At 32.2% G+C, this 15252-nt stretch overlaps 2 protein-coding genes across 2 annotated transcripts; one reads left to right on the top strand and one right to left on the bottom strand.

Moving 5' to 3' along the window:
• Positions 1-12: 12 nt before the first annotated feature.
• On the bottom strand, positions 13-3684 carry LOC108862875 (ATP-dependent zinc metalloprotease FTSH 10, mitochondrial). Its single transcript, XM_018637137.2, has 8 exons — positions 3455-3684; positions 3134-3374; positions 2984-3052; positions 2607-2740; positions 2034-2501; positions 1177-1944; positions 853-1080; positions 13-716 (listed from the first exon to the last, which is right to left on the bottom strand). Exons 1-8 carry the CDS (start codon positions 3491-3493, stop codon positions 249-251), a joined length of 2415 nt encoding a protein of 804 aa, XP_018492639.1. The 5' UTR covers positions 3494-3684; the 3' UTR covers positions 13-248.
• Positions 3685-8728: 5044 nt separating this feature from the next.
• LOC108859648 (small polypeptide DEVIL 9) lies at positions 8729-9384 on the top strand. Its single transcript, XM_018633559.2, has one exon. The coding sequence runs from the start codon at positions 8912-8914 to the stop codon at positions 9236-9238; it is 327 nt and encodes a 108-aa protein (XP_018489061.2). The 5' UTR covers positions 8729-8911; the 3' UTR covers positions 9239-9384.
• The last annotated feature ends 5868 nt before the right edge of the window (positions 9385-15252 follow it).

Here is a 15252-nt window from a genome sequence, read left to right as displayed (position 1 = left end):
TTAGAACCAATATGAAGTGATTAAATTGGATTTTAAAAAAAAATCATTACATAATAGATTTTTATAACATTGGAGCTTAATAGAAAGCCTCAGTCCAAAGAAAAAAATATTGGAGCCTTTTAACCAAATCAAAGCATTATTGCTTCTTCCTTCCTTATGTTTAGTTCAAAACATGAAGAAGATACATTATCGTGTTCACTTTATTACCTTCGATGAAATTTACATTTTTAGTAACCATTTTGGTGTCTTTATGTTGGAACCACCTGTGGCTCAAGCGGTGGAGGAGCTCCATCATCCTCAACAGGCTTCACCGTCACAGACTCCTTATCCGTCTCTTCGAATCCAGATTTAAACCTGTCGTAGTTCGTTGTCTCACCAGACTTAAACGGACGCTCACCCAAAACTCTAGTAAGATCGTCCTGATGCAGAACCTCCTTCTCTAGCAGTAGCTCAGCGATCTGCGCCACTTGCTCTTTGTGTTCTTCTACGAGCTCGACCGTTCGCTTGTAAGCTTTGGCCACCCATTCTCGGACCTCTTCGTCTATCATAGCACCGGTTCTGTTGCTGTATGGTTTGGAGAACTCGTCTTCTCGCTGCGGGAATGAAAGTAATCCTATCTTGTCGCTGAATCCGTAAACGGCTACTTGCGCGTACGTCATCTTGGTCACCTTCTCCAGATCGTTCTGAGCACCAGTCGAGATTCTTCCAATCAATACCTTCATTGTGGACGCACCAAACAAACAAGGATTCACTTAAGATCTTAAATCCGTAATGAGAATTATCGATAAAAGACAAAACACATATGCTAATAACTATTAACACTACTCTAGTGTCACAGCCAAAAGTAGTTACCTGTTCAGCAGCACGGCCGCCGAGAGTCATGCAAGTCATGTCGAAGAGTTGTTCTTTGGTCATCAGCAAGTTCTCATTTGGAACATACTGCGCAAACCCAAGCGCTGCTGTGCCACGAGGTACGATAGTCACCTTTAGCAATGGCTCTGCATGTTCCAGAAACCACCCAGCAACCGCATGGCCAGATTCATGATACGCAACTGTACGTCGCTCCAGTTTGCTTATTACCTGCAGTCATGGAACAACCAATTAAAAAAAGAAGATAACAAAAATCTTTGCCTCATAATGAGCAAACTGTTGATAGTAGTAGTAGGGCACACATACTCTGTTTTTCTTCTCCAGACCTCCAATAACACGATCGATAGCAGAGTCAAAGTGAGCCATTGTCACCGTCGCTCCTTCATGCCTAGCAGCAATAAGAGCCGCCTCGTTACACACATTCGCAATGTCAGCTCCAGCAAAGCCAGGAGTGAGTGCTGCAAGCCTCTGCGAGAAATAAGAAGGCTCATGATCTAGCTTAATCTTCTTCAAGTATATCTGGAATATCTGGTCACGCCCTTTAATATCAGGCTTGTCTATCGTTATCTGACGATCAAACCGGCCGGGCCTTAACAAGGCTTTATCGAGAATATCCGGCCTGTTGGTCCCAGCTAGCACGACGACACCAGCAGTAGTACCAAACCCATCCATCTCAACCAGGAGCTGATTGAGAGTGCTTTCACGCTCATCGTTTCCACCGGAGAAACCTCCACGTCCTCTCGCACGGCCAATGGCATCGATCTCGTCTATAAATATAATGCTAGGTGCACACTGTCTAGCCTCTTGGAACAAGTTTCTCACTCTGGAAGGTCCAACACCAACGAACATCTCCATGAAGTCTGAACCAGATATGGACAGAAACGGCACAGCTGATTCTCCAGCCGTAGCTTTTGCTAGAAGGGTCTTCCCAGTCCCTGGTGGGCCTACTAAAAGCGCACCTTTTGGGATCTTAGCTCCTAAATCTTCATACTTCTTTGGGTTCTGAAGGAAATGCACAAACTCCATTATCTCTTGCTTAGCCTCCTCACATCCAGCTACATCTTTAAAGTATATCTGGCAAAAAATCATAAACTATCCGTTAAGAGTTTTCACACATTAAATTTTAATTATCAATGCATTTTTTTTTAAGTGCTAATGCTAACCTTATTCTTGGAGTTTTTATCAGCTCTCGTTATCTGAGCTTTCCCTATATTGAAAATCCCACGGCCACCTTTCCCACCAGGTCCTCCTACACTTCCCAATCCACCTTGCATCCGTCTCGCCCCGTAAACCAGCGTACCCAAGAGAAGTAAAGTCGGCGCAAACCTCAGCAGTTCCTGGTACCAGATCATTTCAGAGACGTAGGTGACGGGGACAAAGTCATGGGAATCAACGCCTAACGCTTCTTGAGCCTCTTCGAGTTTCTCCTCGAACGATTCAACGCTACCAATGTTAAAGTAGTACTTATACTGACCACCACGACCTTTGGCGCCAGGACCTTGAACGACTTCTTCGGTTTGGCTCTTCGGTGAACTCCTCACGTAGACTTTAGCGACTGATTTGTTAGAAATGTCTATGTGGTCAACTAGACCAGCCTCGAGGAGCTTGTTTTTGAACTCCTGGAAACTAATCTGAAACGGATAATAATAATAATACAGAAAGTTAGATTGACATGATATAGATACATATAGATCCATCAAGATAAAGAAAGTTTTGGTTAAACAATGCCTCCTTACCTGTTGCTGTTCTCGGGAACCAAGGGAAAAGGAGGAAAGGATTAGAGCAATGGCCATCAGAGGAACTAACAAATTTTGGAACTCCTTTGTGTTAAAGTCCCCAGCATTCTCATTCTCACTCTTCTTTGAACCCTCTGCATTTTCAACAAATAAGAGTATCAAATAATTACAACTACAACCCTTACAAACAAAATTTCACAATCCTTTCAGAAGCAAAAGTTGCTCAAAGAATAATTGATATTATATTTACTGACAAGTGACACAACTACTGAATCTATAGAAGCTAGAAACAAGTGCTCAGACACCATAACTATTAGCTTTAATGATAATAATTACTCACTAGAACAACAGGGCATGTCTTTTCAGTGAATGTTTACCTCTGGATTCGGATTTGTGCTCATTCTTGGGAGCTTTCTTAGCGTCTTTGGGATAATAGTTCTCGTAATCTGCACAAAAGCACACCATTTAATGAGAGAGAGAGAGTCCACAAGCAAATTAGACAGGAAACTAAAATTGATGATGCGTACTCTTCGTCTTCTTATTCTTCTTAGGGGCTTGGGTAGAGAAGAAGCGACGCAATCTAGGGTTAGCGAAAACGCGGCTCAAATCATTGGCATCCACTACTCCTTTATGAGCAGCTAAAGAAGCAAACCGCCGCCTCAGAAACCCTAATCCACCTTCCACCTCATTTGCCGCACCCGACGGCGCTCGAACCCTCCATTCGCTTATAATCGCCGATCTCACACCACCGCCGTGTACCACCAATCCCTAATTTTCACCAGAAAAAGTTTCATTCTTTTTTTAAATCAGGAAACAATAGTTAACAATGGGAAAAGAACGAAACGAACCTTAGAGCGAGCGGATCGAGCGAGCTTGGAGAATATCATTGTGTCTCGGGACTAACAATATACCCAAACGCAGAAAGATTGCAACTTTGGTATCAGATTTGGAGGAAAGACGAAAGCTTTTGGGAAGTGACGATGTGGGCAATCAGATAACCAATAAGCCCAGAACGAAAATTTGGTATCTTTTTATGTGAAAATGAGAGTCTACTCTGCTTGGGAGACAAGACACCAACGCGTTCCAGACTCCAACATATATTTGTGGACTTTAATCTAGAATGGGACAAATGGATGAAAAAAAATCTGTCACCACCAATTTTAATCTACATGGGACAAGGGCTATGTAAATGACGTTTTTGCCATTAATGATGGTTCAACCTTAGCCATCAGATCTTATTTCTGTGTTTTAATCTTGGCCATCGAATACCATTTATCTTTTTTTTTAAAAAAAATCTCAACCATGTGAACAACTCAGAGCCACACAATTTTCTTATCTCATTTTCTCATTCGACTGAGTATAACTAGTATAACTCGTACAACTAAATATGTTAAAAATTATATAATTGATATATAAATATTATAATTTATGTATAATATATAACCACTAGACACAACTATTATATCATGTTTTATATAACAAATAAACAAACAAATATCATAATTGGTAGATGATGACAAACATTTCATATATATTTTTTAAGATTTTCATATTGTTGTTAAATTACTAAATTATACTCTTAATTTTACATTATATACTTTATACTTTTAAGGGTTGTTAATTATAGTAGCCATATTGTTATGATAAACAAACATCGAAAATATTTTTACAAACCTGTAAAATATTGGTTTAACTTCTACAACTAAACATATAGACGAGTAGTACTGGTACAACTGATACAACTTTGACATTTTAGAAAATGACAAAACCAATTTGGTATTCCATGTGAGAAAAACAATCAAATATCCTAATTGGTATGTGTTCGTAAGTTCTCTTAATTTATTTATATTTTTGAAAAAAAAATTCAAAAAATATTACACAACTCCATAAGTTTACATGATCTACCTTATACTTTTAAGGTTTGTTAACTTATTTGTCCATTTGGTTTTTGAAAAACATTCATGAAATGTATTTTTACGAAATTGATGATTTTATTGTAACCGGGCAAAAGCATATAAACATAAATAAGTGGTACAACTGATGTAATTGTATTTATTATGTGGTATAACTACTTTTTTCGATTTCACTGCCAATGTACAACTATGCACAAACTTGTACAACTAAAAAACTAATACAACTATGTACAGCCGGTATATAACTAAAAAACTGGTACAACTACTTACTATTTTATTTAGTATTATTTTAAAGATGCATAAATGTTATCATTTATGTATAATATGTAGCTACTATAATTAACACAACTAGTAAATCATGTTTTACATATGAAATAAACAAACGAATCTCCTAATTGTACCTGATGCAAAAATTACATCTTTTTGGGGTTTGTTAACTATATTAGTCATATTATTATGATAAATAAACATCAAATGTATTTTTACAAAGCTCTAAAGTGAAAATATTGGTACAACCCCTAAACCCAAGAGATGCAAACAATTGATATAATTTTTTATTATATATTAGATGAGTATTACTGGTATAATTGTGACATTTCATAAATTGAAAAACCAATTTGATATTCCATATAAGAAAAAAAACAACAAATATCTCAATTAGTATGTACTCAGAAAGTTTCTCTTAATTTATTTGGCCTCGAGAACAAAAAGTTGAAGATGCAAAGTTGTATTGGTTATTCACATTTTAAATGTACCATTTATACTAAATATATGTGTTAGAGTTGCATCGGTTATACTAGTTATAAGCATTCGAGTCGTACCAGTTATATACATTTTAGTTGTACCAGTTATATTCTTTTGTAGTTATACTAGTTGTATCAGTTATACTCTTTTTAGTTATACTAGTTGTAGCAGTAATACTCTGTGTTCTTCATTGTCGTGAATATTGTACATTGATGAGAATATTCGGTTTAAAATGGTAGAAAATTGGTTGAAGAGGATGATGGGTTGATCGATTTGACCAAAGATGATTATGGTTGATAGATTTGGAATGAGAATGATAGAACCCAGAATCCGAAGAATTTTTTTTTTTAAATTCTAATTTAAGATGAGAGAAACATGAATGGAGAAAAAAAAGAGAACAAGATAGATAATTGATTATGAAAATGGTGATTGTTGATGAACAATATGCAGACTAAGAAAGAGAATCGTTTTTAAAAAAGTTGGGATGAAAAAATTGGATGCAATTGAACCATCTGGTTTTGAAAAGAGGGAAGAACAAAAAAAATTAGGGATTGAGAAAAGATCCGACCCGGATCCAAATGATATTATCTGGATCGAATTTTGAATGGTTGGGTTGGTAATTTTATCAACTTTTGTAAGGATAATGGTCATTTCTCTACTTTTTCTATTTTTAAAGAAAATGAAAATTAAATAAAAAAAAAGAGGTCTATTGCAGATTTTTTTGAACCCTTTGTCCCATCCCAGCATTTGTTCCTATATTTGTTGCGTGGATTGTTTCAACCGGTTTGCTCTTCTCGATTTTAATAAGCCAACCGGTTCTTGACCTTTTTTTAGAATCTCAAAACCATTCCAAAGGGTGGTTAGGTATAAAGGCCCGTGTTGAGTTCAGTTGATGATCCCTTTAGATCATAACACATTGGACCATCTCAAAATAATTATACTAAATATTGAAAATGGTATGAATGGGCCTGTGTTGAATTAAGAAGCCACCTTTTCTTTTGCTTGGTAACATTTCTACCTGAGATCATCTACGCTTTGTAATTTAACTTTGATTTGCACTAGTTTCATATTTTTTTGTTTGTTTTTTTGGTCTACATCGGCTTAAAACCGGACCTAACCAAACAATCCCATATATGAAGGTCAAATGTTGAAACCACGAGTTATGAACACAAGAAGATATTAGAGTTCTTAACCGTGTTAAGTGTTATTAGTGTTTGGTTTACTTTATGGTTTACTGTTGGCGTAACCGGATACATTTGCTGTGCAAGTGAAGTGACACATAACACATTGTATCTTATCAATACAAGAAAATTTGTTAGGTATCGTCTTCTTCCTCTACCTTTCTCTAGTTGTTTACACTTTACACTAACCGAAGAGTTGGAACTTTTGTTGGTAATCCCACATTAATAATACCGCGCTATGTAAGGTTGAAGTTGTAAGTTTTTTTTTGTTCTGAGAATATTGTTGTTTTTGTCAGACTTGATTATATTTGTTAAACGAATAGTAGATACTTATTGTATTAATCAATGTCTAGTTATTATTTGTCTGATTATCGAGGTAAACTGTCAGATATGGGCTAATTAATGTTCCTGCAAAAAAGTAATTTAAGGTACTTTAACTTGACAGAAATGTTTGACTAGTCAAATAGTTAAGGTACACAAGTATAATTTGTTTAATAGTTTGCTTTCGATAAACTTTTCTTTACTTTTCAATCATGTGAAATTTGTTTTTATTCCATTTTACACCCAAAAAGAAAAAAAAAATTTACTCTACATTAAATAGAGAGAAAAAATTACTCTGGATTTTGCTTCTCTCTGACCTCCCTTTTCATCTTTGTTTTTCACCATTTTACTCCACTTAATACTAGTTACAGCCTAAGAGTCTTGTTGCTTAGACTTTTCTCTTATCAATCACACTCTGTAATTTTTGTAAATGGTGAAAAATTCGTACGCATGGTTTTATGGCTAGTTGAATGAGTTGTTTTCGGGAAACCCAGGCTGTTTTGAAAACACAAAGGAAGAAAACATGTGGAATATTATTAGACCCAAAGCTGTCTACTCTTGGTCCCGATTTCAATAATATTTATCGTAAGATACACTTTTCTTCCCGTCCCTCTTTGCTCCTTTCTCTCCAAACACTCACAAATCATATTTTCACGAAAAAGTTAATGTTTCGTTTAGAAAAAACTCCTATAACTGTCGACCACTAATTCATCATATAATTCGAGAGACAAGACCCCGCTTAGATCTTATACTTTAGTAGACAAAATTTGAAATAACGTATCTCCTTCTCAACATCAACCAATATAATAAATAAGAAAAAAAAGTATAATAATAAAATACTATTGTACTAGAAGTTTTTATCTTAACATGCAAAAATTTCAAACTCGTTTAATCTGAAGATTTGTTTAATGACTTCATTTATAATTCAAGGCACGAAGTTCGAGCGGGAATACTTGAATCACTCGTCAAGAATATTCTCTATGTTGGATCCTCGTCATTTGACTAAATATATATAGGCGTAGGTATGATTCCACAAGAGTTATTTTGGATTTCGTGGAAGCTTTGCTATAACTCCAACTAGTTTTAGAAATAGTAATCTAATTACGAATTTTCTTATGGTTACCTTCCCACTATACCAGTTTTATTTGCGTAAATATACTTTCAGTCGTAGACCAATAAACACACTAACACATGTATGGATACCAATTATTGTCCTCTCTCTCTCGCTCTCACGTGACGGTTGATTACGTTGATTGTTAACAACGTCTTTGTTTATTTTTTATTTTTTACAACCATAATGAGTGATTGATATTAGTATGTGAGGCTTCAAGTCATTTTGATGGAAATGTGGAACCTACAAAGAAAAAAAGCGACGATCTCTAGCCATTCGGATCAACGAATCACAACCAGTGTAAAATAAATCAAGTAAAAAGCTCATCCATATATTAAGGAGAAGAACTTGACCAACAACAAAAAAATCCTTTATAAAGAGAAAGTATGAAGGAAGAACGCCAGTCTTATTAATACGTGCTTGTATAAAACCAAAATGTGTTATGTGTAAATACAATACAATATATACATGCGTACTGACTATACACACGTCTTATTTGTGAAAATCATACTTGTAACCTATTTAAAACACAATTGTTTCTTAAAAGACGTTCTATGGGTAAAAAGTCATAAAATAGAAAGATTGAAAAAGGAAGTTAGTAGGCAGAAACCCTGTAATTTTGGCTAGAACTTATTAAACTATCCTAACATAATTAAACTGTGATCATTTTAACTGTTATACTCGGGTAACAATATTTGTTTATAGTTTTTGCTTTATTACGGCTCTACGACCTTTTTTAAAAAGTTTAACTATGCATAAATTTGTGTGAAATAGTTAATGGTTAAACACTTGTTCTATTCTTTCTGTGTGAAGCGGAGCTAATTAGGATACTGTGAATTTATATCTATTTAACTCACTATATATAATATAAGCAGTTCTCTTGTCTCTCCCTCTCTCTAGATCACTATCTCTCCTTTTATCTCAATCACCACAAACTCACAAAAAAAAAAAAAAATAGAGACCGGCCTCTATCTGAGTCAGAAGAAACTCTATATCTCCTCCTCTCCATCTTTCTTTCTTCTTGCAAACGCAGTCATGGACGAGAAGTGGAAGCTGTCAAAAAAGGATGCATCAGCTGCCTCGTGCTCATCTAGTTCCTCTAAATCTAAGTTCTCTAGAAGCTACTCAACTAGTGCTTCATCCACAAAGGCTCCTGCATTCGTACGAAGCTCATCCACTAAATGCTCAGTGCCTTCCTCTTCGTCCTCCATCTCCAGAAGCTCCTCAAAGAAAGAGAAAGGATCATCATCTTCTTCTATTACTCAAAAGTACAGTAGCTTGGCCAAAGAACAGAAGGGAAGGTTTTACATCATGAGAAGGTGTGTGGCTATGCTTGTCTGTTGGCATAAACATGATTCCTAGCTTAGATCTCATGCATTTATATTCTTTTTGTTTTCTTATATTAGATCAGTTTGATTCTCCACTCTAGGTTGCTACAAGTTTCTATACTAGTACATTGTAAGAAAGAGATTCTTTTGATGATATATTATTATTAATAATTTTGATAAGACAGAGTCATGAATACAGATGTATAAATAATTTAAAGTGTGTCGTCTGATGAAAATAAAATTAAAACATCGAACATATAGAAAAAGGTGAAAATTTTATGCCACAATCTGGAGGGTCATGTGTCGAGACGTACAATTATTTTGATGGGATTAAATTGAATAGTCACTTTCACAATGTCTGGAAAATAGTTAAATAATAACCAATGATAATTAATTTGGTCAAAGATCTGAGGTTGTTTTTTTGGTCAACAGATCTGAGTATTTTTCACATTGATCTTTACTAATTTTACTTGGCTCCATATGACCTTTTGCAGCTCTTTTTATGGCCGTGACTAGACTTCAAACAATACTTTTAAAAGAACCGTAATGGGTTCTAATTAGTGCATAGTTATCCTGATGGGGGTGATTATGTGGTCAATAAAGTTTATGTTACAGATTATAGATCTTGCCAAATGCCAAGCCAAAACATATATATTTTGGATTTGTTATCTTTTTCATTAATAATTAGTATTACATATTGACTAACTGAGTTAGTACAGCAAAACCTATTTAAAAAAAATATAAAAAAAATAAAAGAGAAGATAATAAATTCTTCAAAAAGTTACAGAAATATTTCATTCCAGGAGCCTTTTTTTAAAACACTCATGCCAGGAGCTTTATATTTAGCTATTTCTAAAAAACCTTTTGCCCAACCTGGTCTTTATAGATATACGTTTCTGCATCTTGTGGCAGTAATCTTTTCACACTTTGTTGTGTATTAGCAGAGGGAAGATTCCCTTCCCAAACCTAAGTTTCCTATATATGAAACCTGAAAAAGACTAATATCCTATATAATACTATATGAAGCAGATTATATCTAAATGGAAAAATTAAGATAGAATTAGTATACTTGTGTGTGAGAATGTGCTTACTTGGGCATTATTCCGCGTTACTGACATGAATACAATTAGAGTGGGAAAAAAACCGAGATAATGAAGAATCCAATGGAAAATTGTGAACCACTCGATCTTTGTCTCTTTTTGACTCTGACGATAATGTCATGATCATAGGAATTTTGGATTTAATCAGAAAATAAGTGATCACGTTATACATTTATTCAAAAGCCTTTTTCAATTATTGCAAAAAAAAACTCAAAAATAAACGTACGGGGAAATTCTTAAGAGTAGAAATATACAAAAATGCGAAATTAAAGAAGAAAGAAACTCAGACTTCTCAGGTGAGAAACCAAACACAAAAGTACAAGGGAGAGAAAGTGAACAGTGTCAGAAACATTACAAACTTTGGAAAATGAATGAAATGGCGCTATGAGACACGTTGGATATGTCAGAGTGAAAATCTGACGGTGGAGATAGCAGCTTCTGATTTTGAAACTGCGTAACCAAGTGGCTAAGTAGGTATCAAAATTTTTGTGGCGACTGTTCGTTTCGATTGAGGGGAACTATAGCTTTGGGGATACTTTTTATTTTCTTTTCAAACGTTGAACCGAAAGGCTCGTGTTTAGCAAATGCAAGAGTTCGATATTAATACTTATTCTAGGGCTTCACTTAGATTTATTGACTATATCTAAAGTTCATTGATTGACTTGATTAAAGGCCTTGAGGATAAGCCTATAAACATCACATGTTCAAGTGACTGTTTGCTCCACAATCACAGATCAGACAAACACATGTTTCATGGTAATGATTAAAGGAGTAGCCGAGTAGCAACTGAGAAAGTAATATATATATGGAAATTGGGTCAGAAAACTATAAACTAAAATATAATTAAGAATTTAACCAAAAAATCAACTCTAGTATTTCTAAAATATATACTATATTATCTTTTAATGACCGGTTGACAAAAAAAAATATAGGTTTTTTTTTCTATCATCAGTTACCATCGATGATTCTTTTATTACCATTGTCGCTTCAACTACACTTTTTCACCAACTATTTCTTCTTTACCGACCACCTCACCAAAAATTTATAATGATTTTTAATAGATGATAGCGATCAAAACAGTAGAGAGCTTATTAATTAACTATACGATGATTCAAACACATAATAAAGAAGATGAGAGTAAAAATTGAAGAAGATGAACAATGATGCTAATGCAGCATATTATTCTATTTTATGGTTATAGTTAGTGTATATTATTTTCTCCTCCAACTCCTGTGGTGGTTTCTTCTCTTCCCATAGTCAAATTAGGGGACAACCTCACCAAATCACCAGTAAATATTATCTTCTCTTACTCTTTCTAATTTTTATTTTTCAACTCTAGAAAAAATGAATCTCTCAAACTCATATGTACTGCAGGTTCCCATATATTATGGGGATGATTGGTAGAGGTTGTGGCTTTCTATTTTTTGCTCTAAGATTTAGGTTTTAGATTTTTAGTTCTGGCTTTAGTTTATTTTGATGTAGAGAATTTTCAGAACACTGAATAAAATCTATAGAAAAAGTGCTGTCTAAAACTAATATATTTCTTTTTATAATGTTTTGGCTTTAGATTTAATTTTGAAAATAAAAGCATGATTGCTTTAAAAAAGAGCTGTATAAATTAAAATGGCTGTCCACAGCTCCTACAGCTTCTACCAATCACCCCCTATGTTATCTGAACAATATGTACTGTTATATTTTGTTGTTATTATTCTATTTCAATAATGCTTCATATTATATATTGTGTGTATATTTTGATATTTGAGTTTGAGTTTTTTTTTTTAGATTTTAATGATTAATGTTTTGCGTTTAGTTTATGGACGGTTTGGGTTGACGTTGGAGTAACCATTGGCTCCTATAATCATAAACATTTCAAAATTTGAACAATATGTACTATATGTTATTTCGTTTGTTACTATTATATTCTGATAATGCTTGATATTATGTACTATATGTATATTTGATATTTGTATTAAGGTTTATAGTTTCTTTTAAGGTTTAATGATTAATTTTTTGAGTTTAGTTTATGAAAGGTTTGAGTTGATGTTGGGATAAACATTATTTCTTTTTTTTGCAATCATAAATATTTCAAAATCTGAATAACATGTAATATGTTATTTTGTATGTTATTTTGTTTGTAACTATTCTATTTTAATAATATTTCATATTATATACTATTTAAATATTTTGATATCTGGGTTAGAGTTTATATTTTCTTTAAGGTTTAGTGATTAGTGTTTTTGGTTTATTTATAGAATTTTGGGTTGACGTTGTGATAAACATTACTTTTTTCTTTGTAATCATAGACATTTCAAAATTTAAACAATATATATGATGATATTTCATTTTATTACCATTTAGCATGTTCTATTTTTATCTACCTTTTATCACAGCCGTTCCTTTATAATCACTCATTATTTATAAACTTTAGCATCATTTATTTACCAGTTACTTGTATAGATGAAGGTATAATCGGAAGAGAAGGAAACAAAGGCTATAAAATCTAATTATGTAAAAATCAATGATATATCTTGTGGAAGCTTCCTTAGTCCAGTGGTTTGACTAATAATTCATTAATGCTTTTACACCAGAAAATCTGAATTTCGATTCCTAAAAAATGCAGAATTATGCGAATTAATGGAGAAATGCTTACAAAAGATCTGCAGATAGAATTGTCGGATGAGAATCGTCTGTAATATTTCTCTTAAAAAACTTGATACTATATCCTTACTTTTATCTTACAAATGGACTATTACACAAATTAACCCTAAGATATACCTGCATATTATCGTGGTTTGTTAATATTAGTATAAAATCATCATTTATTCCATGCGACTATGGATTAAACAACACCAACGTCTTAGTCTTTGAATGAATTGGAGAAAGCCAATCATGTTAGAAATTTAATGGATCGAATAGAGCAAAAATGGATCAAATGTTTTGAGTGATACAAATGTAAATCAAACAGATTTAACGGTTTAAAACATATATTTGAATGATAAAAATGTGTAAAAATGGTCCAAAACTACTATACAAGTCTAGATTAATATATATATATATATATATATATATATATATAATGCTATTTATTTTCATATTTAAAAAGAGTTATTTTTAAAATAATTTATGAATAATAAAATTATTCACAATATAATAGAAAAATCTTTTAAACATAAATATTACTCTTTGAGTTTAAAATTAAAATATGTATATGATCTTGAATGATTTTAAAATAAATATATTTGATAAAAAGTCATGTAAAATCAAATTTAACTAAAAGTAAATAAAAATTTTAATTTAATTTAATCAAAAGTAAATAAAAATTTAATTGTGTGAAAAATAATTTAATTGTGTGAATTCATTTAATATTATAAAGAAATAAAACATATTGTCATAATTGATTTAAACTATCTCCTCATTGATATTTTTGGATATAATATATGAACTGTTAGAGATACCAACTATATATAAATAACAATGTGAAAAATTTATATTGGTGTGAATTATTAATTTATTATATTTAGTATTATGAAAATATTATTTTCGTAAGTGTAAATATTAATAGTATTGTTATTGTATTTGTTAATTGGATATAACTAATTATATCAAGATATTGAATTACCTATATATATTATACAATTATTTTACCTATAACATCATACAATTATTTTATACCTAAAAATTATATTCAATACAAGTAAGGCTGTAACTGGTAGAAAAATATGGAATTAATGGAATTATAATAAACGAAATGATACAAATGAAATCCAGCAAAAAAATGGAATGAAATTAATTCCATTCATTCATAATCAAATTTATTGTGGAATCATTCCTCTTTATATTTTTACCTATTTTCTTTGTGGAATAGATGGGGTGAGTATTTCATTCTATTCATATCAACATATAATTTTTTTATAGAATTAATGGAATAAGCCATTCTATATCGTTCCATTCCAAAAATCAACAATCCAGTTACAGCCTAAATAAACTAAACTACTTGTAAACATGAGTAGGTGAAATGCTTCACTTTTGGTCATACAACTAAGAACAAACACTACGTTTGTAAAAAAGCAATTCTAACTGTCTTATTCACAGAAACACTAAGTTTTTGTTAAATAGTGAAAAAGAGTAAATGCTACGTATATATGTTTCTCTCAGTGTTTTCAAATCCGAACCAAACCAATAATTAGATCGGGTTGAATCATGAACCAGGCAATAATTCAGGTTGGATTAATGTCAAAATCCAATTAAAGCTGAACCATTTAACAATCCATATCGATAGTCAAAAATTCCGAAATCCGGTGACACACTGAACTGACAAACCCCCATTTTAATAAAATAATTAATATTTATTATTTTTAAGAAAAATAAGATTTATAAAATATTAGTAAAGCATCGTCTCTCATTTTTTTTCTATTGATGTATTTGCAACTCACAAATCATAGATTCACAAAGTTTAATTTTCACGTCACAATATTGTTTTTGTTTACTTCGCATTTTGTATAAATTTTATTTCATGATCACTTGTTTTGAAGACTTTAATAGTTTAAACATTTACGTTTTTGAAATTTATATCTTATGAAAGGACAATTATTTCAAAATCTAAGTTTAACAAATGTATATAATTTTTTAAAAAAAATATGATGCCGATTTAGAATGATAAAGATCTCGAGAATAACATTTAAATGTGCTTTTCGTATTGATTTTTGATTTGAACTACTAAATTATTTTATTACTTTGTTACATTCTAGTTGTTATTTTTTAATTTTTTTAATATTATGGATGTTGAAATTTTTTATGTGATAGGATAAATATACATATCATTTACAAAATATCGTTGAATTCAGTTTAATTAATCCAATCAAATCCAATTGAATACAATTTAAATCTGGTCGAACCACAATGACTAATGAATCCATTATTAACTGATCTGATTTTAAAAATACTGGTT

This window comes from Raphanus sativus, chromosome 5 (assembly GCF_000801105.2).
Source record: "Raphanus sativus cultivar WK10039 chromosome 5, ASM80110v3, whole genome shotgun sequence".
NCBI lineage: Eukaryota > Viridiplantae > Streptophyta > Magnoliopsida > Brassicales > Brassicaceae > Raphanus > Raphanus sativus.
The sequence above is the reverse complement of the archived record's forward strand: the minus strand, read 5'-3'. Positions and strand labels throughout refer to the sequence as shown.